This window comes from Pezoporus flaviventris, unplaced genomic scaffold (assembly GCF_033815535.1).
Source record: "Pezoporus flaviventris isolate CSIRO_AGI_PZ_B2104156 unplaced genomic scaffold, CSIRO_AGI_Pfla_v1 ptg000013l, whole genome shotgun sequence".
NCBI classification, from domain to species: domain Eukaryota; kingdom Metazoa; phylum Chordata; class Aves; order Psittaciformes; family Psittacidae; genus Pezoporus; species Pezoporus flaviventris.
In genome coordinates this window covers 7,598,217-7,623,131 of record NW_026892561.1, presented here as the reverse complement: position 1 = coordinate 7,623,131, position 24,915 = coordinate 7,598,217, and the positions used below count along the sequence as shown (strand labels likewise).

The 24,915-nt window shown below is 44.5% G+C and overlaps 1 protein-coding gene across 8 annotated transcripts in view; it reads left to right on the top strand.

Annotated features, from left to right (window-relative positions):
- The window catches only part of RNF220 (ring finger protein 220), a 224,643-nt gene that overhangs the window by 173,179 nt on the left and 26,549 nt on the right, over nt 1–24,915 (top strand). For 3 of the 8 annotated variants that reach the window (XM_061451452.1, XM_061451455.1, XM_061451453.1), the window contains 6 exons: nt 947–1,068; nt 2,090–2,222; nt 18,115–18,211; nt 19,189–19,275; nt 20,971–21,026; nt 22,775–22,856. In XM_061451452.1, the coding sequence (XP_061307436.1) occupies nt 947–1,068; nt 2,090–2,222; nt 18,115–18,211; nt 19,189–19,275; nt 20,971–21,026; nt 22,775–22,856 (577 nt within the window). The remainder of the gene's footprint in view (nt 1–946; nt 1,069–2,089; nt 2,223–18,114; nt 18,212–19,188; nt 19,276–20,970; nt 21,027–22,774; nt 22,857–24,915) is intronic. The other 5 variants (XM_061451454.1, XM_061451457.1, XM_061451460.1 and 2 more) reach the window with 3 other exon arrangements.

Below are 24,915 nucleotides of genomic sequence, written 5' to 3'. Positions count from 1 at the left end.
ACTTTCCTCCAGCCAGTGATTGAGTTATTCGGTAATACCTGCCTAAAGCCATCATAATAAAGGACAGAAGTTTTTTAATGCAAATGATTTGGTTCCAGATGTTTTGATCACATTAAACGATGCCTCAAATTAACCAGAGATTGGATTAAGCAACAGGCTACCTTGGCTGCTTTTTCTAATCATTGTGATTCCTGACATGTTAGTTTCCCAGAGCATGCCCTCAAGAAGGCAGTGTAGCCCCCAGTTTTCCTGTGTGTGAAAATAGTGAAATAAAAGTAATAGAGTGCCAGAAGCTATTGAGCATAGGTGCTGCATTTTTCACAGCAAAGATCTTTCCTCTCTGTAAATGTTACCTGCTACTGAGATGCTGCTCTGACTTGTGATTGGGAAGAAATGTGTTCTGGGAAGAAATTATTCAGGGTGTACAGGAGACTCGGTGGTCCTGGAAGTGACTCTTAAATACCTTCTCCGGGGCTTTTCAGGTGCTACATCATCCTTCTGCAGTCTAAGCAAGTTCTTACATAGGGAATAGATGTGTCAGTGGATGGGGCTCAAGACTTAGAAGGCAAAATCCAGAACAGGATTCAGTGGCTTGGTCACTCAACTTTGAAGACAATTTCAGGCTTCCAAGAGAAAGAATTTAACCATTTGACTAACTTACCTGGGATGTGCAGCAGGTATTTCCTCTCCTAGTTATTAAATCATGAGTAGCTGCCTTTCTGAAATTGGGCTGTTCTCAGCCATGGGTTACAGATTTAATCTGGAAAGTGCTAAGTAACACTGTACTGTTCACAGAGGTCAGAATAGGGGTTTTCTGGTGTGAAATCTTACCATTTCTGCTAAGGGTTTATTTGGAGCTGAGCAAATAGCAGAGTGGAACTACAAACTTGACATGTCTTCCTTTCCTGTTTTTTGTTTGTTTTCTTTTCCTGGTTTCTCCATGCAGCTCGGATTGGAAAAATGAAACGGAGGAAGCAAGACGAAGGGCAGGTATGTCCCCTCTGCAGCCGACCTCTGTCAGGATCCGAGGAGGAGATGAGTAGGCATGTGGAACAATGCCTTGCAAAGGTAGAGGCGCAGCAGGATCGCCAGCTGCCATTCCCTTCTCCCTACTCCCAGCTTTGTCTGCAGTTGACCTAACACGGGGCAAAAACTAACACTGCTGAGCTTGCAGGCAATACTAACTGTCTCACTAAGACCTGTGTAGTCACTTCTCTTTGTCTTGGAAGATGGATTTTTCTGGATTTTTCTCCTGTGTTGCATTAGTAACTTTCTTTCTTCATGCACCCTTTCGCTGTTACTGAAGTCTTGAGTTGCAGGCTGTGAAGGTAGAGCTATTGAAGTTTATGATGCCTTTTGTAGGACTTCATGCTTCCTGTGTAGCACAGCAGGAAGATTTCTTTCTGATCTCTGCCTTTAACAATATTAAAATTATTTTTTTTGTTGGGTTCTTTTGTAACAGACTGGCATTTGTAAATGTTGCATGACCACCTTAACTCCAGGAAGTGCATTTGAACAGAGCCATTCTCTTGCTGTTCATCCCAAAGATTGAAAGGAAAGAACGAGCCCTAGGGGAGGGAGAGAGTTGTCATAGGGCTTTCTGTGCTTGTTTCTCAGGAAAAGCCCACAGTAGAGATAAAAACCTATTCACGCTTGTTGCCTCAAGAGGTGCATGGTGTAAAGAGAGGGGTCTTTTGCTCAGTGTGCCCCAAAAATTATGGTATAGGAGAACATTCCTGCTGGGGATCAAAGGAATTTGTACTTTACATGGCAGGGTTGTTGTGCATGAAAGGCAGGGGAATGCATGTTGAAATGCACACCAGCATTGGTATAGGAACCAGAGCTTAAACTTCCATGTGTAAATATCGTGAACCTCTCAACTTGTTTTAATCTTAAGGTTGTCGCGTTCTTCCAGCACCCATTTACTTCTAGATTGAGATCATTGGGAATGGGAGTGGGAGTAGATGTCTGCTGTCCACTCTGTACTTGGGAGCAGTCCAGCTTTTCTTCTCCATTCCACCATGAGTTGTTAACCCCAAAGAGCTATTTCCTGCATCTCAACAATATGCCTCTGCTTTACCCTTTGCAGAGAGAAGGTTCATGCATGACTGAGGATGACTCTGTGGACATTGAGAACGAGAACGGCAACCGATTCGAAGAGTATGAATGGTGTGGGCAGAAGAGGATACGGGCTACTACTCTCCTGGAGGGAGGATTTCGAGGTGCGCTAGTGTTTTGGGGGCCCTTGTAAATTATTCTACTGTGGAAATTGATCATTGCCTGTCTTTAAAGGGAGGGAGCTAGAGATTCGCCTTTCACAAAGGGTGGGACCTTCAGCCTTTGCCAGAATGTAAAGTGATTCCAGCTTTCTGCCTCTCTTGAATGATGAGAGTCAAAATTTGTGCAAATGTTGAACAAAAAGCGTGGTGCTATTTCTTGCTTGAGAAATGTGTCTGAAGAGGGAATGAGTAGGAATGGATAGAATGGGGAGATCGTTTGGGGAAAATAGCTTCTTACATGTTACACGTAGTAAGAAATAGGTGGAAATATATGAAGAGAGGGAAATAGAAATGAAACTGTAAAAATTCCCAGCCTGGAGTGACGAAAGCTGGTGTATCGGCCTCTGGTGATGTATTGAAGGTGACAGCTAAGTCGCTTTAGCACCTGCATAAAATATTAAAGGGCCAGTTGTGCATTTATCACTCCATCCCTTTTAAGGTTGATAAATGAGAATCCAGGAACCTGCTCTGCACCTGCAGCACTGCAAGCCCTTAGGGCTCCCAGACAAACACATTTTATTTTTCCTCCTTCTTCTGCTCCTTCCCCAGTGACGGGGAAATCAGTTACTGTGGAGAGAGTGAGTTATGGCAAAATTTGACCTCTCGTGAGCTTTATTGGTGAATGTAATTTTAGCTAGAAAGCTGGCCCCTTTCTTACACTCAGCCCTTTGGCCTCGAAGAGGAGGATTTACTAAACTGTTCATTGGCATGAACCTCTGGCACTAAGGAGAGTCTCTTGCAAGCAATCCACGTAGCGCATGCCTAATGAGAGGAGGAACGCTGGCTCCCTCGGTTCAATAAAGAGGATGGGATGTGATCTCTTCTTATATCAGCTTGGATTTTAATTTAAAATATCTCAAGGGGAAAGGCTACTACATAAGGAGTTGGACTTAAAAGCCAGCTGTGTGCTCAGTGACAGCCTGGCACTCCTGATCTGCTCTTACCTTCCTCTGAAATTAAATTGTAGCTGGGTTGTAGCAGAGCAGATGATCAGGAGCACAGAGGTGCAGGAGCAGCTTCTTTGGGTTTTAAAGGCTTCCCAGTGAAGCTCACGCTGTCGCTGTGTCTGTAGCCATATCTACCTTAACTGTTTTTTGTACCCACATGGAAAGTTGCATCTGTACGTAACCTGATGAGACCATGCAAGGTCTTAGACCATGACCCTACCTAGACACTTAGGTAGTACAGTCACTACAATCCATGGTGAAGCATGGGACGTCTGCATGCCCCTATTGTTGTCACTGCTAGTCCTGATTAGATAAAGCTACTTAGTTAATTTCTGCCCCTTTTTTCTCATTCATGGCTTTTTCCTTCACCCCCAATAAACATCTGAGTTTGAAAGCACAATATTCTGCCTGCTTTGGTATGGATATTGTGCTGCCTTCACCTAGTTAATGTTCCCAGATGGTTTTGAGTTAAGTGAAAAGTGTGATCTGAAGCTTTCATATTGCTTCTGCTATATGGAGATGCTCTTTCAGATGAAGCTTCAGGTGGTTAAAATGTCTAATTGATGTGATTAGGCTGTGTAAATTCAAAGTACTTGCTCCTTTTTGCGTTTTCTTCCTTATTTTAAGGAATTCTCAAAAGGGTTAGTTTGTGTTGTATAGATCAGCTGCTTTCCTACACCAGAAGTTAGACAGGTTCTAGCATCAGTCAGGGCTGTAACCTAAGCTAGATGGCTGCACCATGCACGGACAGGTATTTCTGTGTTTCATAGTTAGAAATAGCCCTGCTTCCATCAGGAAGTGTGGGGTATCAGAAGACTAGCAGAAGAGTAGAGCACAACTAGATGTGGTTCAAAAACCCTCTGTAATTACCCTGATGAGAAGGCTTTTGGATTAGACACTTTTCCTTTGTGGTGCTGGATGAAAGGTGTCTGTAGATCAGCTTGCAAGCGCAGGAACCTCCTGGTAGCATTTGTCGTGAGGAACATCCTCCTTGTGCTGCTTTTGGTAGCAGAGCCACTGCTGAAGAGATGACTCCACCTGAGGGGCTAGCAGGTCCCTAGTACATACGGTTCTCTCTGCCGTTCCTCCTCTGGAGCACACCTCTGCTGGCAGCTGGGTTCAACAGCTAGGACAGATTCAACAGCAGAGGACCTCTAGAGAGGTGTCCTCTTCCCTAAACAGGGGAGCTTTGTGCCACCAACTTTCTACCTAGTATTTTGGGATGACCAGTTAATATCTGCAAGGTACCTACCTACTCTGCAAGAAGTTTCTGTAATATTTGCCATAGCAAAGCTGGAATCTCCTGTAGTTCACTGATTGCTTCTTGTTTCTGTTTAAGCAAGTCACACGTTTTTATGCTCCCTTTTGTGGTTTTTGTATTGTCTCTGGCTGCTGGCATTGAGAGGTCTCCATCAGTCAGGCCTGCTTTGTGCACTCTCAGGTAACCTTAAAGGTGACTGTCCCTTTCTCTGCCAGTGTTGGCTCTTGCCTTGTTTTAGGGACAGAATTCTTAATTTAAAGCCCGGAAGCACAGCACAACGTTTTGGAGATGCTTTCCAATGCTTAAAACTGCTTTGTCTGGAGTTGGCAAGGCCCTCGTTAACCCCTGTCACCCGGGGCTTTGTATTTGGCTCTGTTCCCTTTGCTGTGAAGTAGCAGCGATGTGGAAATCGAAGGCCTTTTATAATGCCAGACAGCCTTTGCCAGGCTGCAGCGATGTCACCGGTGTCTAAAGAGATGACATGGGGAAATACATAAAACCGGAGGGGAAAATAGATGGCCGTGTGTCTCATTAATTTTGGTTTTAATGGTGTGTTGCTTTGAGGAGATGTCACAGCTGGGCAAAGGGGGAGCAGGATGCGGTGGCCAGCATGTATCACATGAATCGGCCAGACCGTTGGGCAGCATTGCAGAAGTGACTCAAACTTAACACAGGTCCTGGCTTCTTCTTTTTATCACTTCTCATTAATGTACAAAGTTCATATCGCTCTCAAAGTGAGGCAAACTCTTTGCTAATTATATGAAAGATCCTGCCAGGCTCTCATGTGGGATAAGGTTGGGTTTTTTTTTTCTTCTTGAAAACAGGAAGGTCAGAGAAATGAAGAGCCCTGCTCAGATGTTTTGGAAGGTGGTCTAATCCTTAGGAGCAATCACAGGCTGAAACTCTCAGTTATGTGGTTCCTAGGATGGCTTTTTCTTGCTTCCAAAGCACTCGCAGGGAAATCTTGCTCCTGTCACCTATGGGGCTGGCTTACAAGGTGGAAATTCTGTTGTTTGTATTAGAGCTGCAAATCCTCAGTCAGGTCTAGGGAAGCAGAGCCAAAGCACACGGTTTGGCATACTTGAGGCAGCAGGTGGAAAGGACAGGAGATGGCAGCAAGCAGGAGCATGGCGTAACTGAGAAGTGCAGGGATCCGTATGTTGTTTCTTAAGCTGTTGGGTTTGATGGAGGCATTCAGTCAGGAAATACTTGGTACATCTACCTGTCCCCCTGGCTTCTTACAAGATAATTTCCTATCACTTAATCTGCTGACCCAAAACTGGAAGAATGCAGGGTGTAAATGAAGATTATTGGCAGTTATCTAGGATTTGAAACCACTTTGTTTCAGCAGAGGTTCTGCTTGAAGTAGGGGTTTGTAGTAGGAGAGTTCTTGCTTCTGTTTAGGATAGGTGCAGAAGGCTACCAGCATGAAATACCAGGTGCTGCTTGAATCAAGCTTGTGCTTCAAAGTGAAAAGCTATACAGTTATAATAATGAAATATTTCCCTGTCTCAGTCCAGTGTCACAAGACTAAAATTTCTCTTGAAATAACCTGAACATTCAGTAACCATCTATCCCCATGTCTCTGAGTCATCCCTCTCTGAAGCTCTTTGTTGCAGAGGATTATTTCATGCCATCTTTGTCTAATGAGTTTCTGTGTTTAGGAAGCCAGCAAGGCTTCGCAAGTGAAAGCATCAAGTGGCTTCCTCTCTGATGTTTTCTTTTAATGCTCAACATATTTGTAGCAATTCTTCTGTTCCTCTCCAGAATGGATGCACGTTACCCTCAGTGTTTACACTGTAAGGTTATCCTTTTAAAGAATTCCTGAGGGAAGTTCAAAAGGGTTTTTTTTCCCCTTTGAAAGATTCAGTGTCTCTTTTTGTGTGTATGTCTCTTACTTGAAAGAAGGGAAAGGGAGGGGGGAGTGAAAAAAAAAGTGCTTTATCTGAAAAGAATCACATCAGCTTCGCACTGATAGAAGCCGCTGTCATCTCTTAAACGGCTTAGCACAGTCAAAAGGCAAGAGGACTTAAAACAGTGTCTTACACAGGGATCGATGGGTGGAACACATAACTCGTAACTGCAGAAAAAAGGGGGGGGGGGGGGAGAGATAACAGTAATGATTGCATTGAGGGAAGCTTGAGGGAGGCTGGGTCTTTGTAACACAGCTTCAAAGGTGTCTGGACCGGTGCCTAAGCAAACGGTCCTGTGAAGTCGCTGCCTCTGTAGGTCTAGGGAAGGCGGGGGGGATGCTTGCACCCTTCTGTTTCTTAGCAGATGGGACAAAGATTAGTAAATGCCAGGTTAGCGGCTCCCTTCTGTTGCTTTGGATTTGAGGAGAGGATTTGGTCACTTGGTTTCTTGCCCTCCATTCTGGGCTTGTCCAGGAGAGGGGAAGAAGGCGAGAAGCGGATGGGGTGGGGGGACGGGATGTCAGTTTATCGATCGCACCTCAGTCAGGAGAGCTGCAGGCGCAGTGCTCTGAGCACGAGCGGCAGCGTGCTTAATGTGATTGAAAGGCAGTTAAAATGGCGGTGACCTTTTCAGGGGGAATTAGATTGCCTGCCAAGAGTGGTTAGAGGGAGTGATAACGCCAGCTTGAGGAAGCTGTCCAGTCTGCTTCAAAGGGAGAGAGACAGGGAAAGCAAGCTGGCAGCAAGTACCATTTAAAGCACGAGCCGCACGATCTGATAGAACAGAGATTGCTGTCCTCTTTAGATATGAAAGAATAGAAGAACTTCAGCTAAGTTCTCTCTACCCACCCTGTCCCCATCTTCTCCCCTCCAGCTCCCCCACCAAAAAGCCTTCCTCTGGGTGCACTAGCAAGCTGGTCACCACTGCTCTTGTGGGTCTCTCTTTCTTTCAGCAGATCAGTTTCATCAAAAGTAACACAGAAGAGAGAAAGACTTTGAAAATGTTAGAATGGTAAGCAGGGCATTTTCAGGGAAGGATGCTTTCTAAGAAAGATCAACATGACAGGATCTGTCTGATAGATTGTGATACTCTTGACGAAGGAGAAACACACAGGGATTACTTAACTCTGAAGTTTCTCTTTATTTCTCCATGCTGCCCTCCTCCCAAGCTGGCAGAGGGCTTGTATCTGTTCATTAATGTCTTACGAAGGGAAAAGAACAGCAAGACTTAGCAAATGCATAGAAGGACATAGTAAAGCCTCATAAGCTGTAACAAACCGCAGTTATACTTGGGTGCCCATCTGCATTGGCTCTCATGGCATGTACCATTAGGGCAGCTGCCTGGAAAGTGGGACTGTATTAGAATATCTAAAAGTTTGCAGTGGATGTCTGCATTCCCACTGTTGACTTTCTGTCTCTGCAGAATCAAGATGTTCTTCAGTTTGGGCAGCAAATGCTGTAGGCCAGCTTTTGTCCAGCATGGATTAGTTGTCCAAGGAAGAGCACTGGGGCAATAGCTGTAAGCTCTCACCATTTCTTCTCCTTCTAAGTACATGCAGCATTAGAAGCATGCTTTCAAGTGTGAGGTCCTGTCTTCAAAATCTCAGTAGATGCTTTCCAAGTCTCCTGCCTCAGCAGCAGTGGCTTTGCTTGTGCCTGGTAACTGCCTGGCAGAAAGCTCCAAATAGAGGAAAACTCAGTTGCACTTCTCAGTGCAGTTCTGTGAACATCAAACTCTACAAGAGAACTCCACAAACATCAGTGTTTGACACGTATGTGGAAACTGAAGTGTAGAGGCATCTTCTCTAATGCTATAAAGATACTAGCAAAGCTGGCAACACAGCTTTAAAGTTTTGCTCTAGAATGACCCCTAGCCAGCTGTGCCCTCTTTTTTAGATAATATATAAGGAGGTGTGTAGAAAAGCATCAGGAGGTAAGGAGACTTTCAATTTTTCCATGCCAGGAGGTTCAGGCTGCATTTAAGATCATACTAAGAGGCTGTAAATTGATCTACTCAAATTCAGCAAAAGTATTTAAGCTGAACAGTGTGACTTCTCCTAAGAGACTGTGTGGGATATAGAAGATGTCACTGGCATATTCAGGCTTTTTGGAAGAACGGTCTAGTAAATAGAATCATCCCTATTTCTGTATAGATGAGTCAGAATTCATTCATTTTACCCTGGCAGGCTGAAGCAAACTTCAGCTTGGATGCAAGAGTATAGGAAATCTTTGCCATAATGAAATTCTACTCTTCCTTCCACTTAGCAAGAGCTCAGTTCAGTGCCTTTCTTTGTCATGTTTCCAGTGTCAGCATCCCTTGTAGCTTAGTCTCTAAGGTGAATACATCTATATGTTTGAGCATCCTTCTTGGCTTTACAGCTTTTCCTTATTTGGGCTGCTACTTTCTGCTGGTCACTTCTACCTGCTCTAAGCTTTCAGGTGGGTGAGATGTATAAATTTCATGTTTCTCAAGTGCTTGTTCTGTGCCTTATACCCCTCTTTAGCAGGCTGCTGAGTCCCAGAGGACTTGTATGCCTTACCTCAGCCCTTGTGTATAATGGTGGTAATCCTGGGTAATCTCCCTGTGGCTGAAGGATGGTACTTTTTACTGGTCTGATGGAGTAGCCCAACCACTCCTTAATGTTTGCACCTCTCTCCTTTGAGAGCAAGTACTTGTCCATAAGGTAATACTTGACCTAAAATGCTAACACATCTGCTTACATAGTGTTAGATGCAATAATCAAATAGGCTATACTTGCATGTCTTCTGTGGTTTGTACCCACATACAGAATGTGAGAGATTCTGTGGCTAATAAAGATCTCTTGGGTACTGTACTATATATTAATTTCAGAAGTTGACTTTAGTGAGCAGGAAAACCAGATGAGAATAGCGTGTGATTTAAAAAGAAAGAGATTCAGAATTACTTTATACCTCACGTACAAAAGCCAGCAGGACCCACCATATAGATGGTGCTTGATATCCTGTGTGTTTAAAGTTCATATACTGCTTCAAGGAACAGCATTTTCTTCATTTTGGAGCACAAAGTAATCAATGGGACTTGGCAAAGCAAAAATCACTGTAGTTGCAAACAAAAAAAGCATTTTGTTTATTGCCTTTAAAAGTCCTGATTGTTGGTAGAACATTTTCCTTAACTTGAACACATGTAAAAATGTAAGAACCTAATTTTTGTGCTCAGACTGCCAGAATGCATTAGCTGAAGGGAGCACAGTCAACTAAACCTTGCTGTTTGATTTATGTAATTCTGACAGCCACTCTAAGTAGGGAAAGTTTTTCTGCTGGAGGAAGGGGAATTCTCTCCACTTGGCAGTATTATGTATCATAACTTGAGTTAGGAAAAGGGATGTGTGTCACCCAGGAGCAGGGCAAGGAGGTAAAATAAAGCAAGCAAACAGAAAGTGTAGTTGTAACACCTCGGAAATTGGCAGGGGGAGTAAGGGAGCAGGAACAGCACCTGAAACTATTCAGTTTTTTGAAACTGAATACCAAGTTGGCAGCATCCGTTTGAACTTCTCGGGTCTTAGACATTCAGCATAAGATCTTCCATTCCCATCTGCTGCATTTGCTTGCCTGCTCTCTGCAGTCCATTTTTCTAGTGGTGTGTCTGCTCTGGTTTTGAGAATCTCAGGCTTTAAGAAGTCATTTGATAATTATTTGTTTCCCCCGGCATATCTGCAGTTTTGCTACAACTGAAACCTACTTCTTGGACACTCAGGTCAAACTTCAGCCTTAAGCACACAATAGTTGATTGACGTGATTTTAATAGCATTTTAGAATACAGTTGTTAAGTCAGGGGCAGGGAGATTTTTCTAAAGGAAAAAGGGAGCGTGGGTCTCAATGGCTCTAAACAGCTCCTGTCTCCACATGTCGTCTCTTACACTCGGCGGTGAAACGCATTATCGAGTAGTGCCCGGAAAGTGGCTAACTGCGTTTGACACACGCCAACTCCCTGCCTCCACACTGGATAATTGCATTGTCAACTGTTCAGCAAAGTGGCAGGTGACACTGCAGCCGGATTGATTGTCCTAGTATGGAGGCTCCCAAGACTGTCAGCCACCCAATCGATAGAGTTTACACAAGACACCATGACTGCATCTGTAACTAATTTCAGTTTGAACCTCACAAGATGCGCTGTCCCTGTTTCCTGGCGTCTCTTCTTCTTTGCTTGCATCTTCTCCCAGGATGAAGAAGTTGCTTTTCCGCTGAAAGCCCAGGTTTATTTCTCATTTTGGAGCTGGAAGTGAAGAAATCAATGGTGTGTTTTGTGGTTTCAGAGTTGAGGGCATTACAGCACATGGCTAACTAGCAGCTCCAGTTTTGCAATCAATAGGCTGATCAATTGATTAAATTAGCACTGATTTTTCTTTCTTCTTTCCAACCTAGAAAAGAATTAGTTTGGGGGGAAAAGCGCATGGGTTTGGCCTGTGAAATTTAGCCCTTGTTTTTTCCAGTCCTTGGCTGCCTCTCCCTCACGAATACAATCTCTGTGCTCATCATTATTTAAAGCAAACTGCATCGAGCCCCACCGCAGGCCGTAGCCCACTGTAAGCCAGGGTGTCACTTTCAGCTGTTCACCAGCCCTGCTGCTTCATGCTCCGCTGCCTTAGAAAAGTCATCCTCCAAGCTCTGCTGTGCTGCTTTATTATTGGCAAAGTTGCGACATTCCTGTGATCCCTGTCAGTGGTGCTTATTGATCCAGTGATGTGAATCTGCTTAGTGATTCAAGATTACTTTAATTCTCCCTCTTCCTTTTTTGTTTGTTTCCACCCTCTCCCCAGGGGAACAAAAGCTTTCAGATCCACCTTTCCCTGGCTGTGGAAAAGGAGCTGTAGCTGCAAAGACCGTGGCTGTTGCTGTTGCTTTTGTACTCTAGCACTGGGTTTTGAAGAGCAGCCTTTGAGATAGAAGTGAGACTGTTCTCACCTTAGTGCATCACACTAGCGTGAAGCTCTAGGAGGCAGCCATGCATGAATGGCCACACCAGATCAGACCTTTGGTCTGAGTGCGTTTTCCCCTCTAGCCACAGTCTGTACCTGATGGATTATGGAGAGGCATTAAAGAAATCTCTGGAATACTCCATGGTGCTGTGAAGGGTGGGGAAGCCTCTTCCCCAAGCCCTGCAGCAGCTGGCTCTTACCCTGTACAACAGAGCTGGCCTGCCCTTTGTTCAGCATACTGCTGCAAAATGATGTTAATGGTCATAAAATTATATGGCCCCTTTCCTTAAAGGCAGCTGTTCCTCTGATCTGTTAGCAGAGATCACTGTAAGCATCCAAGACACTGGTAAGCAGTCAGGTCTCTGGCAGCCTCTTTGTGCCTCTGTGGGAGCTAATAGATGCATCAGATGGGTGCATCTGCTCTTCCCGGTGTACGCTGTAATGGCACAGTTGGGTCTCGGTTTTCCAGGTAAGTCACTGTTTTGCTTGAAAAGGTTCTGGCTCAAGAGAAATAAAACTGTTGCCCTGTAAGCAGCTTTTGATAGCCTCTGAATGTCATTTTTCTTGCAACAGGCTAGGAAAGTCACCAGAAGAACTATTCTATCCCTGTTTGTGCTAGGAAAACAAACGGGGGAACAATTTCACTGTCCCAAAAATAATGGCTGAGGTTGTGTTATAGATCTGTAGCAAGACTCCTGTTCAGCGTGGCATCATCTCTGCTTTCCGCTTGTTTTCAAGAATCCCTAATGGCTTTCCCTTTCTTCCCAAAAGCCTTTTAAAATGAAACAGCATCCGTGCCGCCTTGTCTTCTTAGCACTAGTTGGGGATACTTCAGCAGCTGATGAAATAAACCCAGTTTAGAGCCGTTCTTGGGAAGTGTGTGAGGCCTGGCCGTGTGTCTGCATAAACTACTTTTATTGCCTTCGTTGTTTTTACTCTCCAAGAAGCCAACGAGTGACATTTTGTTAAGAAAATAGAGTGAACGTGCTGGAAAGGGAGGTTGTGCAGGAGGGGGTCACTGCAAGGAGTGTAATTAGCAAAGGCTGCAGTGCTGGAGATTTATGGGAGGCTTTTTTCTTCTTTCCTGAACATGTGTAAATTACCTGCAAGCAGAACGAATGCCCCTTCCCAGCCAAAACAGGCCCCAGCAGAGCTGCATGCCCCCAAAATGGATTTGGATTTAGACCCACTTACAGAATTTACACAAAATTCTGAGTTTCCAGAATTATTTCCAGTATAGATTTGACACTCCCCCAATTCCTTGGGAGCCAAACAGGAGAAACACTAATTATACAGATGAATTTGTTCCTCTGCGTGAGCAGCAGCTAGTAGCTGCTTCATAACAATGGTGCAAATAATAACACTAGCATCTTTGTTTTGTTCCTTGTTCTTGTTTGAAGTGACAGTCAAATGTCTACTGAAGAGTTTGCCTCCAGACCTGATTTATCGACCCAGGAATGAGTTGAGGATCAGAGGTGGGGCACAGCCTTCCTACCTGTGCTGATGAAATGTGCCTATGGCCTTTTGAGTCTGCACTGGTGTGGTTGTCTCACTTTTCAAGTCCTGAGGCTGCTAGTCTCCCTGTGAGCTCATGTCTGCACAGGAGCCAGCAGTGCTGCCAACACCTGAAGCAGCATATGTTGTCACTTTGACCATCTGCCACTGCATGTGATGGGGGAAACAAGGGACTTGAATGTGAGGCCCTTTTATCTGTTCTGTGAATCTGCTTATATATAACGTTAATGACTCTCGATCTTAGCTTGAGCCACCATTCACTTGAGAGGTGTTGAATTGGCCAGTCATCAGGGGGACTGCACAAAGGAAGAGAGTTTTGAGAAGCAGAGCAGAGGTCAAAGAGGATGTTTAGGCACAGGGGATGGCTTAGGAAAAAGAAAAGTGCTGTGACAACCTAGGGGGAATAAAGTGATTCCTGATGAGATTTATCTCCAGCCATTATTAATAGAAAGTGGGAAGTGTTTTCCAGTCTCCTACAAGCTCAGCCAATTGCTGTAGTGCCTGCAGCCTGACAGTGGTGAAAAGGCATGTGAATTTTTCCTGCTCTTCAGACCTCTTGAGTCAGTATTTCAGAATCACTGTTGCTTGTGTAGAGTACCTAAATTTTTCAGAAACTACCTTGAACTGGTGCTCAGACAGACTGCTCTAAGGCCAGCCCAAGCAAAGCTGTGTACACAGTGCTGGAGGGTGGCTGGGCGCTCTAGGTAAGTGATCTTGATAGGTACATTCTGATTGATGGGTGAGTTTGTCTCCCAAACTGTCACAGGGTTTATAGAGGTGCCACTCAATACCGGTGTTGGAATTGCTTGTCAGAGCACCTGGCTACAAGAGCAATGGGGATTGGAGACAGAGCTGTAACTTTGTTTTTTCTCTGCTTAATGGCCCCAGCATCTGACCTGCCTGCTCACTCCTGTTTGTCTGGACCTTAAGGAGGCAGCTGGGATTAAGACTGTCAGAGGATTGTGCTGCTTTAGCGTCAGGAGGCTAATTGTATCGGGGCTGGCAGTGTATGACAAGTGGTTGCTTCCTAACAAATGCACAGCAAGAGCAAAGATTTCTTCAACAAGGAAAGGGAAAGATACAGGAGAGCCTGCATTTTGGTGTATTCTTTTTTCATCTGAAAGCAGTGTTTTCACATTCACATGTGGAATTACATTCCTCAGGCCTTAGGTGACATCTCTCCTTGTAAGAGTTGCAGCTGTTTCTGTGAAATAACAGTCTCCTGTAAATTTCTAGGTCAAACACACAACATTCAGTTGTCGGATTTCAGTTTATTAACACGTTGGGATAAAGTTCTGGTCCCGAGCGTTGACCTCTGGATAGTAGCAGTGGCTTCAGAGGTCCACTCTAGGCAGCATTGCTGATGGCTCGGAATTATTGCATGACCTTCAGAAGCTGAGCCTTGCTGGAGGAACCCTTCTCTGTTCCCAGTACACACTATTGAATTGCAGATCACTCAAGTGTAATGGTAGGGGGTCTTCTGGAAGCTCCCATTCTCCTCTGGTAGGTCCAAAACAATGCTATTGCAGAGGCAATTTTATTCTGCTCGACATCCTCTGCAATCCATCTCACATTTTCCTTGCTCCTGGATGGCAGCATACACTACTGGCAGGAGCTGGAAGTTGTGAGCCCTCTTTACACTTGGGCTGAGTTAGTGAGAAGCAGGTGTGATCCTGTCAGGCCTTCCTTGCATTTAGTGGTCCTCTTAATCCATTTATAACAGCACTTTTCCAGAAATCTGGTTTGAATGAGCCTGAGATAAATGAATAATGTCAAGCAGTTCAGACGTCAAATATTTGAACAGCTGCCTGGGTGTTTTCACTGGCTTTGTGCATGGAGGCATCCCAAGAAGTTAGACAAGGAGGGTCAGGTCGAAATTGTGGCACTAAACCCCAGGCCACTGGAACTGGCCTCAAAATCCATCCCTCGGCCCTGCTGCAGATGAAGGGGCATTAGGATGCCAGTGGCAGGCCATTCACTCTGCAGGTGATGCTGGACTGAGCTTTGCATCCTCTTTGCTGTTCTCTTGTGTGCAGGGGCAGTACTGCGATTCATGGACCTTTTGATTCACATCAGAAACATATTTTGTGGAGGGTTTTTTCCCCTTTTTTTTGTAAAGCAGCCTCTGAAGTCCTAAAACTGATAGCCCCACTTATATTCAAAGTCTTTTCTGGGTTTGCAGAGGTTCCTTTGGTCAGCAGTTAGCATACACTTTCTGAATCACTTTGTTTTTACCATGTTGCAGTGGACTGCACTTGGTCATGTTAAGAAGAAATCCATATTTGGCAAAAATCTAAGAGTTGGATCATCTTATTGTGGTTTCCTTTAGCTGCTGGCCTGGGAGTCCGCATTTGATCAGGAAAGAAAATGTACCCTTCTCCTGTCCCTCATCTTAACCTATGAACTTCTCTGCTACACCTCCTTTATGACTGAAATGCTCTTTCAGGTCATCCCAGTTGTATCTGTCACTGTAACACATAACTGCCTAAACCCATCGCTGTGCACTCCCTGTGTAGAGAGGAGAGGATTCTGTGGCAATGCAGTGATTCCCATTAGAGACTTAGATTCAGCAAAAGCTCTGGAATATTTTCCTTTCAGACTTAAAAGGGATTTTCTTAAGTACAAAGGTTTTGAGAGCAAGGACACCAGGATTCTGAATTCAACATACTTCAATATTTGTAAACTGTATCACAGTAAGCAGATCTTCTCTTCTTAAGCTCTAACCATAAACCACTAGTTGGCTTGAGTCATTTGGAAACAAAATTGATGGAAAGGTGCATATTTGATGTATGCTTGGCATCCTTGCAGATGGAGAGACATGGGGAGCGGTCCCACTTACACTCATTCTTTTGGACACCTTCACTCTCCTCAAGGCACTTGTTCCAAGTATTCATTGTCTGGCTAAGGTTCAGATCACCTCTGGGACTGGCCAAGTCACAGCTCCAGCTTTGCATGATTTGTGTTTCCTGCAGTTACAAGAAAAATGAAGACCTGTGTGTCCAAAGTTTATGGCCTTTGAGAAGTGATGGGCTAAAGTAATGCCAGGTGCAGGGGATGGTGTTACTGAAGGTTAAATGCCATGCCTGTAAATTACCACGCCATCACCCACTGTGACTTGAGGCAGCTTTGAAAGACTATCCAGCTTCTTTGACAGGTCTCTCTTGCTCCTCTAAATCTTCTCCCAAGCATTGTGATGAACTGAAGGAGTCAAGATTTACTAGATAAGCCATTGCAGCTCATGACATGTGTTGGCTGGCAGCATGCAGCCAGTATGTGAAGTGCTTTATTAAGGGGCCTGCTAGGTGACAGCTGCCCCAGTGACACCCCAGAGCTGACCTACAAGTGTGGCTCCTGCAGTACCTGGCACAGATGGTGGATGCTGCATTGTCAATGCTCATCGTGTTACCTCTGCTCAAGATTAAGGCTGGCAATTACTTTGAAGTAAAAGGTAGTTTATGCTTCTAGGGAAAGGTTAGTCTTAAAATCATTGCCATGCTACGGTTATCACTCGTTAAGGGCCTTCTTTATATTCAGGGAAGAGAAATATCAAATCCATATAAACAAATTTTATTGGGGGCTTAATGAATCAGTGAGAGCATCCGTTCCTGGAGAGTGACAGTAAAGAACTGTGCCTGCATGGTGTCCTTGGAAATGAGACCTTCGCCTTGCCCTGCTCTCTACACAGATGTAGGCTGTTAGATATATCGCTCACTATTCTGGGCTAGGAAAGTGCAAGTTTACAGCTGGCAGCACAAGCTTATGTAAGTCTGTTGTTGAGAGCCCAGTGGGATGAACAGACTTCGACATCTGTAGCACTAAAAGAGCTATCCTAATGCTTGGGAATGTCCTCATTCTTTGGATATGCATCTTATATTCAGTGCTTCTAGATTAATTTTAGCCTGTTGTGTCCATTCAGAACCACATTCGAAGTGCAGAAATGTAACCCCTGTGGGGAATATGTGCAAAGCCAGGACTACATCTACCTGTCTGCAGGTGAGATGTGCTCCTGGTCTAGTCACAGACATAGGTAAGTTACCAGCCATCTGGATGTGCCAGGTCCTTCAGGCTCCACCAGCTACCTGCTGTGAGCCAGGTGTCCAGGTCTGCTGCCTGGACAGTGGGGTGCTAAGTGAAGGAAGGTACTGGAGGCAGCCGGAGTGAGCAAATTTCTGCCTGCTTAGCTTCTATCCCCAAACAGCTTAGATCTGCTGCAGAATAGAACACAAATGAGGACCTTACACCACCCTAGGTTTCAGGAGATGTTTAATTTCCAGTCTCATGGGAGAGAGCATATCCAGTATTAGACCTCATAAAGAGAGATCTAAAGAGTAAAAGAGTAAATTAGTTTCCCTTCTATTAATAAACCTAAGGCAGTAAATACCATGCGAAGGTTCATCTTTGTCAGTGTTTGCACACCAATTCAAGAAAAAGAAGCCTGGTTACTATCAGCAGTAAAACAGACTACAAAATGCTTGAGAACCAAAGTAAATGTGTAAGGTTTTAGAAACTGGCAAGTGTTAAACAGTTCAGTCTCGGATGGAACTGTTAAAGCTTTAGTTGGGACTGGTCTTGTGCCTGATCCACCTATGTTGGAAGTGCAGGACTCTTTTTGACTTGCACTGGAATTTACTCACTGAAGTACTTGTAAGGAGCTGTTGGTGACTGTGGAGGCTTTCTGGGTTTTATTTTATTTCTTCCTCTCTCCTAGAAACAGGTTTCCCATTCTTATATGTTTTTGTATTGTAAAAATCTAAGCCATGATTAAATGCATTTAAAAAATAAAATGGCGTTTCTGATTGTATTTTAGTCTCTGCTTGCCCTTTGCAGCTGAGTTAAGGACTAATTCCAGCGGTCCCTATAGCCTTCTCTTACCTGTTAGTTATGCAGTTTTTGTATTAACCACTTCTCTGAAAAACCAGTCTTCCCTATTTTGCTTCTGTTTTTTTCTGCCTTTGAGAGAGCCTGCCAGTGCCATCAGCTTTAAAGTAACTCGTGGAGAGCAAAAATGTCAGTGTTGAGGGGCATTTTAGAGCATAAAATACATGAAGTTAGAGCATTTCTGTGAGTGCTTTCTCTGCAGTCTCCTAAAGATTGTTCTTTTGCAGCCTTTGGAGATGATACCTTTTGTGAGGCTGTTAAGAGTAAGGACAGCCTGCAGACTGGTGCTGTTGCACCATGCTTAGGAGATCTTGTACGCTTCATCTCTAATTCAAATGCTCATCCATGTGGTTTATTTTCTTCCAGGTTCTGGGTTTATCATGTGCAGTGGCAAGGAGAATCCAGACAGCGACGCTGACTTGGATGTGGATGGAGACGACACACTTGAATACGGGAAAGCACAGTATCATTTTTGAAAGGCTCTTACTGAGAGGGAATTTAGAGATGCATCTTCAGCTAGCTTTCCTACAGCACGTCCTGGGTATTGGTGGATAGTCTGTGTCCAGCCCTACTGGAAATGACACAGCCTTCTCCAGTTACCATGTTATTTGAAAGAGGAGGAATTCTCAGTTACCCCCTTTGAGACCTTTCTGTTGATGCAGTGCTACTTCAGACCTGGTTGGAGAGGTCTGTAGGAGATATTATAGGAGATCAGAGTTAGTGATCTATCTTCCTGGTTTATAAGCAAACCAGGAAGATAGATCAGCAAATCCATGTTTCTTCCACGTAGTACTTTTTCCTGCTTCATGGGTAGGCATTGAGTTTATTTTCCACAAGATAATCCTTTGTTTTCAGGAGTTTTGTGCGGTAAACATCTCAAGCACTATTCACCTGCCACTCCTTTCATTAGATATGGACAATCATTAAGGGCAGTTATGGGGAGCTTCTCTGTCTGGGAGCCAAGCTTTTCAGACACAGTTCTCCTCCATCAAGGAGGCATTCATGCAAGGGTATTAGGTAGACATTGACTTAGCTGTGATGAGGGGGAGTGTATAGCTATAGAATTAGACCGTATTGAAATCTGTACCGGCCTTTAAGACTGAAGCCCCAACTCTTAGCTGGTAAAAGATCTCTGTACCTCAAACAGAAATAGTGGAATTGTGCAAGGTAGGCTTGCAGAGGTTGAGGAACTGGTTTTCCCCTTCTAGAAAGCTGTGGCATCATGTCGCTGTCAAAAGACTTTTCTGTTTCTTTCCACCTAAACCAGACTTTAATCAGGAATTTAAAAGCAAGCCCCTCCATGAATACCAGCCCCTCTTCTTTTGAGGTGTTTCCAGTTGGAATGAATTTGTTCTGTATCCCAGATAGTGTCCTAACCATCTCAAAAGCCTTTCCACTATCTCCAGCAAGACTGCATGCTCCTTAATCCCTTGTGTTCAGGTACACAGAGGCAGACGTTATCCCTTGCACTGGGGAAGAGCCAGGTGAAGCCAAAGAGAGGGAAGCGCTCCGAGGTGCTGTTTTAAAGTAAGTACTGTACCTTTCTAATTTGCTTTTATTACTTTTGGGGGAATCTCAATTTATTCAACCACTCGAGTGCAAGGATCGCAACAAGAGAGACTTAGATGAAGCATAGTGTGATGGGTGGGTCTCCATTCTGCCCATGCAACTTTATAAAGCCTCTGTGTACACTCTCCCTCCCTTAACCACCCTGCTTCCCAGCCAGTGCCATCTCCTCCTCAAGAGGGCTGGACAGAAGGTGAATTCTGGCGATGGAGAAACTGTGTTGTACTAATACTTTATGCATCAACTTGCTTCACGATGAAGTGTGGCTTCTTAGTAGTATAATGTGATGCTGGCTGAATCATGTTTAGCACATTTGGAGTCTGGCACCCAGGGTATGATTTCATTACATCATATTGTATGTTGTGAGGCATGCAGACTAGTCCTTCTGCGTTTGATTCTGGTGTTGGGGAAGGATGTGTCCTCTGCCCACATACATATGTGGAGAATGTAGGCAGCCAGTATTCTGGGTGCCTGGGGCGGCTTTCAGGCAAATAAAATGAGTCTTAACACGGAGCTAGGATTGCTTTCTAAGCCCTCTGCCCTGCATAAAACAGGGCTTAAATTATCCCTCTGTCTCTTTCACGGGGTGATCTTGTGAGGTCAAGGTTGAAGTGATTGATAGAGCAGTGAAATGAAGTTTTCTTACTGCTTAGCCTGTCACAAACACTAGTTCAAAATTAGGTTCCACTCCATAGAAAAGTGGCATTTGCCACACTGGATCCAAACCACTGGTCTGTTGTATACTTTGCTAACCATGCTGGTCCATAGACAGGGCCTCAAAGATGCTGGAACTCTTTCACAGCCAGGACAGTGGTATTGTAGCAGGAGGATATCTGGGTATCCCTTGTGAGTGACTGTGGACGCATAGTGCTTGGTGAGACAGCTGAGGTCCTGAGGCCAAGAGACCAAGTGCCTTCATGTGGCTTGCACCTAATACATTGCTTCACTGTTTGGGCAGTGTCCTTGCACGTCTCCTGTATGAGCTTGTCTGCCCATCTCTAAAACAGGAGAGGTGATGCTGCTTGTAAAAGCACTTTGAAATTGCCAGGGTTTTGTAGAAACACAGTAGGGTAGCTGATGCTATGGAGCATGAGCCTGTGTTACCTTTTGAGTGCAACTGTCCTAGCACATAGAGCCAAAATGTTATACAGCCACAGGTGTGCAGCCTGCTCAGAAGATTCCTTTCTCTCACAGTCTCTTGCTGGCTTGCAAGTGAATAGACAGGGTTTTGAGTTGTCTGCACTTCAGCGCTGCTGTTCTTCAGATGGGAAGATGGAAAAGATGGGGCTTATGAAGGTGTAAAGTTATTCTTAAAGGGAGAAGCTATTGCAGCACTGAGGATTTCTGTTCACAAGTAGGGTTTTCAGAGTAAGGTTTTCATCTTTGAAATTGTGTATTCAAAAACGAGCCTTAGGTCACAGATGCTCTCTGAATCCCAGGCCTTCAGTTAACATCACTATCCCCATGTGATTCAGCAGAGGTCGCAGAATGTGGATTAGCACAAAAACACCTGGAGCAGACAACTGCTCACATTTTGAAGCCTAGACTGATGGATAGAAGTATTGAGAGAGAACTGCTGGGTGGAAGGGGTAGCTTTTCCTGAGCAGCAGAACTTTCCATGTCCAACCTTTAACATTCTGCCCTTTTCTCTTTCAGTGGTGGCACACCCAGTACCCGAATAACACCGGAGTTTTCTAAATGGGCCAGCGATGGTGAGTGTTGAACTTATGAAATATTAATGTGTGTGCTGCAAGAGGGCAGGTAGATACTCCGTATCTTCCAATTGCCAATAATTAGGCAAACCATAGTTACATATACTTTAGCACAGTAGCAACAGATATGTATGCACGTACAATCACACGGTCTTTGTGAAGCTTTACCACACAATCAGCTGGAGTCAACGACAGCTGAAGGAGTTCCCAAAAATGCAACCTTAACTGATACAGTGATAAGAGATAGGGGTTGGATTGACTTGCTGTCGTGTCACTAAAAGACAAACTGCTGTATCACAGAGAGGGCCATCAGAGCTCGACTGTGTGATGGCAGAGTTCAGCTGCTGGGCAGTTAAACTACACAGGCACCAGCTGTTTAGGTCTTTTTCAACAACTTTTTTACCATCCTTGCTTCTTTAAAAGGGTGTGCTGGGGACTTGTATCATGATCTGTTGGGTAGGTCTTGTCCTTGCCTGCCTCTGTAGGGAAAGAAAAGCCTGCAGCTCTGAAGCCTCCACCTTTGAAGTGGGACCTCTAGAATCTGTCCTACTTGATGACCTGTTGTTGAGACTCCAGCGCGAACGAGTGAATGTGACATTGTACCTATGCATGCATTATTTGAGAGCTCATAGCATTAAGGGTACAAGGGTGTTAAACCCATTGGACTGCTGTGTTTTTTTATTTAATGCCTGTAGCACTGGAAGTGTAAGCAGCAGCCTAGTGGAAATATGAGAATGATAAAACCTGGCACTTTCCAGCTGTAGATGCCAAATCCATTTCCAGAGCTGGGCAGTGCTACTCCAGCTCCCTTAGGAAGGGAACTGAAGCTCGGCGACCTGAAGAGACTTGTCCCAGTGATTTTGTTCACTGTTCTTTTACTGTAATGCTTTGGGCATTTGATTCCCAGCCTTGAAAGTACCTACAAGACATAATTGCTTGTCAGTGGGAGGGGGGTGGGTAGAGCCATTTTGCCAAAGGCATGATGATGAAATGGAAGAACATAGGATATCTATCGCAGGCATTTTCTTCTGTGGGATAGGCAATCTCATTTATTTTCTGTGATGTAGGAACAGTTGCCTTTAGGTGTGTTCAGCTTCAGTAACTACAGCCACAGAGGTGATGAGGAAGGAGCCCTAATGACATTTGCTATAAGCTGTTTTCTTCATACCTTTTACTCAAAGCCACTGTACTGAACCTACAGCTCAGGGGCTCACCCTAGGACAGTTCACCTGGCTCATCTCCAGCTGGTATCTCACACCTCCTCCAGTGCTGGGAGGAGCCATAGGATTGCAAGTACTAGGAGACCTGTGAGCAGACTCTTCTGTCATACTGGTTACCTGGCATATATTGTCAATGTCTGAGGGGTCTCAGAAAAAGGGAGAAGCTGAGAGCAGGGGTTTTGCTCCAGAACCAACTTTTAAGAAGTACGCTTTGGCGTGGCAGCCACATCAGATCATTCTGAATTAAATCCTGGCTTGAACAAGTGCTACATCTGTGAGGGTCAGAAAGTACGAAGTGGGGAGACCGTTGGAATTGTATTTTCAGCCCTGAATCATAGAAGCGTGCTTTCCAAAGAGAGGGCCTCCCTCCCAGACAGGGACACGTAGCATCAGTCTCTCCTCTCTCTTTCCAAGAATCAGCATGAAAGTAACTCATAGGGATCCTCTGCTTCTGAAGCTGTAACTCACTCAGACTGTTTCATTGCAAGGATCAAATGCCCTCTTACTAATTTGTCTGTTCTTCCCCAGCAGAAATGCCCTCAACGAGTAATGGCGAAAGCAGTAAACAGGAGACCATGCAGAAGACCTGTAAGAACAGTGACATTGAAAAGTGAGTGTAAAGTGGATAGCTTTCATTTTTCTTTTTTTAAAAAACCATAGCGTCTCACCTGGTGTTCCCAGAAGCAATGCTACTCTGAGGGTAGGCATGTTTGAAGCTTTTAGCACTGAGAAAAGAAGTTGTGCTCCAATGTGAAGCCTGGACTTGGAGCTGTTGGTGTCCTGACTTGCTGTTGCTGTGTCCACAGAGGGCCTGCGGGGCAGTTCTTCCCCAGATAACCTGCATGGGCAGGTACCCAATCACAAGGAGTTGAGCAGAACTTCCAAATGGCTTCTTCACTGCAAATTGCCTTCTTTTAAATCATGTAAATAGATATATCCATGTTTTCCACCATATTTTAGTTACAGTGTGTTTTCAAATATGTTGAGTGATGCATAACAGCCTAGACTAGAGCTGGGACTTTGAACAGGAGGTGAAGATTCAAACCCACTTTAACATGGCCAAAGCAAATGGCTTGTCAAGCTGTACTTATTTTTTTATTGTTCTTACTCTCTTTGCAAGATTTCTGCTATAAATGTATCATGGGATCCTGCTTTTACCGGAGAAGTTACCTTATCTTTCCATCTTGGGTTTTGAGAGCATTCCTTCACATGGTCTCTATTCTGTTTTCTCTGTGGTACTTGCATTTTTCACGCTCCTTCTCTCCAGCAAAAGGGAATCCCAGCAGCCCTGTAACTTGACAGAAGCATCACTGAGATAATTTCTTTTCATTTAGGATCCAGATTTCATCTTTGTATGGTTGCTAATGGAAATAAGGCCTCAGTTCCTGAGGTTTTCACCTGCAGCCTTTCCAGTTGATTCAGAAGTGTTGGAATATACAATAGTGCATTTGAATAACAACCTCTGTCCTCAGCCTCCTTTCACACGCTGCTATGGTGACTTATTGCTCAGGCAGATTCGACAGTCCAAGCCTAAAACTGCAGGCTCTTCACTGCTGCCATGGACTGCATTAATTGATGTGTTTTAAGTTGATTGTTGCCTGACATAAAATGTTCCCCCAAGATCAAGTGGGAGACAAAACAGCTCAAATGAGATGGAAGCAATGAGGTAGTTATGGGTTTTAAACAGATGGCATTTACATTTTGAGGCTGAGACCTATTGATAATTTGTGATTGAGGAAAAAAATCTGGTGATAGCGTTAAGCTGATTTCCTGTAAAGTTGGGGGTTTTAAATATAGTTTGTTCTCCTTCTGCCTCCTGGTCCCAATTTGCGTTCCTGGCACATTTTGGGATCTCTTGATGGTTCAGCCATCCTGGCAAAGCATATGTTCACAGTTAGGGGTTAACTGGGAAACTCCCTGCTGCAAGAGGAAACTTTAATACTGCTTTGCTGTCTCGGCACTTTCCTTTTTAGAAGGCTTTTTATTAGCATGTCCCAAATATGGGCTGTCTGTGCTTCTCAGTGAGCAGACTGTCCAAGGACCACTGAGTTTGGCCTTGCAGGTCAGTGCAGAAGCAGCTTTGTCCTTAGAGTGAGCAACCACTGCATGCTGTCTTGGTGGCAAGGACTCATCCCTTCTGCCCTAATCTGTCAGCCTCTGTCTCAGCCACTGCTTGGCTTCCCTTTGGGCCTCTTGCCTGTCAGCCCAGCAGCCCTCTAGCCTCCCAGATCCACTCCTATTGAAAATCTTTAAACTGCAGGAGCTGAAAGGATTTGACATTTTCCAGAACACTTGAGCTCAAGTGATAAAATTGACATAGCTTTAATAATCTGATCAAAGAGGCTTTAGCTTGCACCTTTTGAAGGATCCCGGAATCCTTTCCAAACAACACTTGTGCTAACACTGCTGTGAAGTACAGGGAGCACGTATGTGCGTGTGTGCGCGCACATGTACGCACACACACCTTGCTCTGCAATAACCTTCCCCCACTAAAGCTTCAGTTCCACAAAAGGTCCAAAATGTCAGCAAAACCTAATAGAAATTACAGGAAAAGCCTTAAGTGCCTTGCTGAATGTTTCCAGTAACGTTGAGTTTTTTTGGAAGTAGAAGGTAGAGGTTTTTATTTAAGGCTTTTTATTTCACCATGGTTCAGAAAACAAGATGGTGTT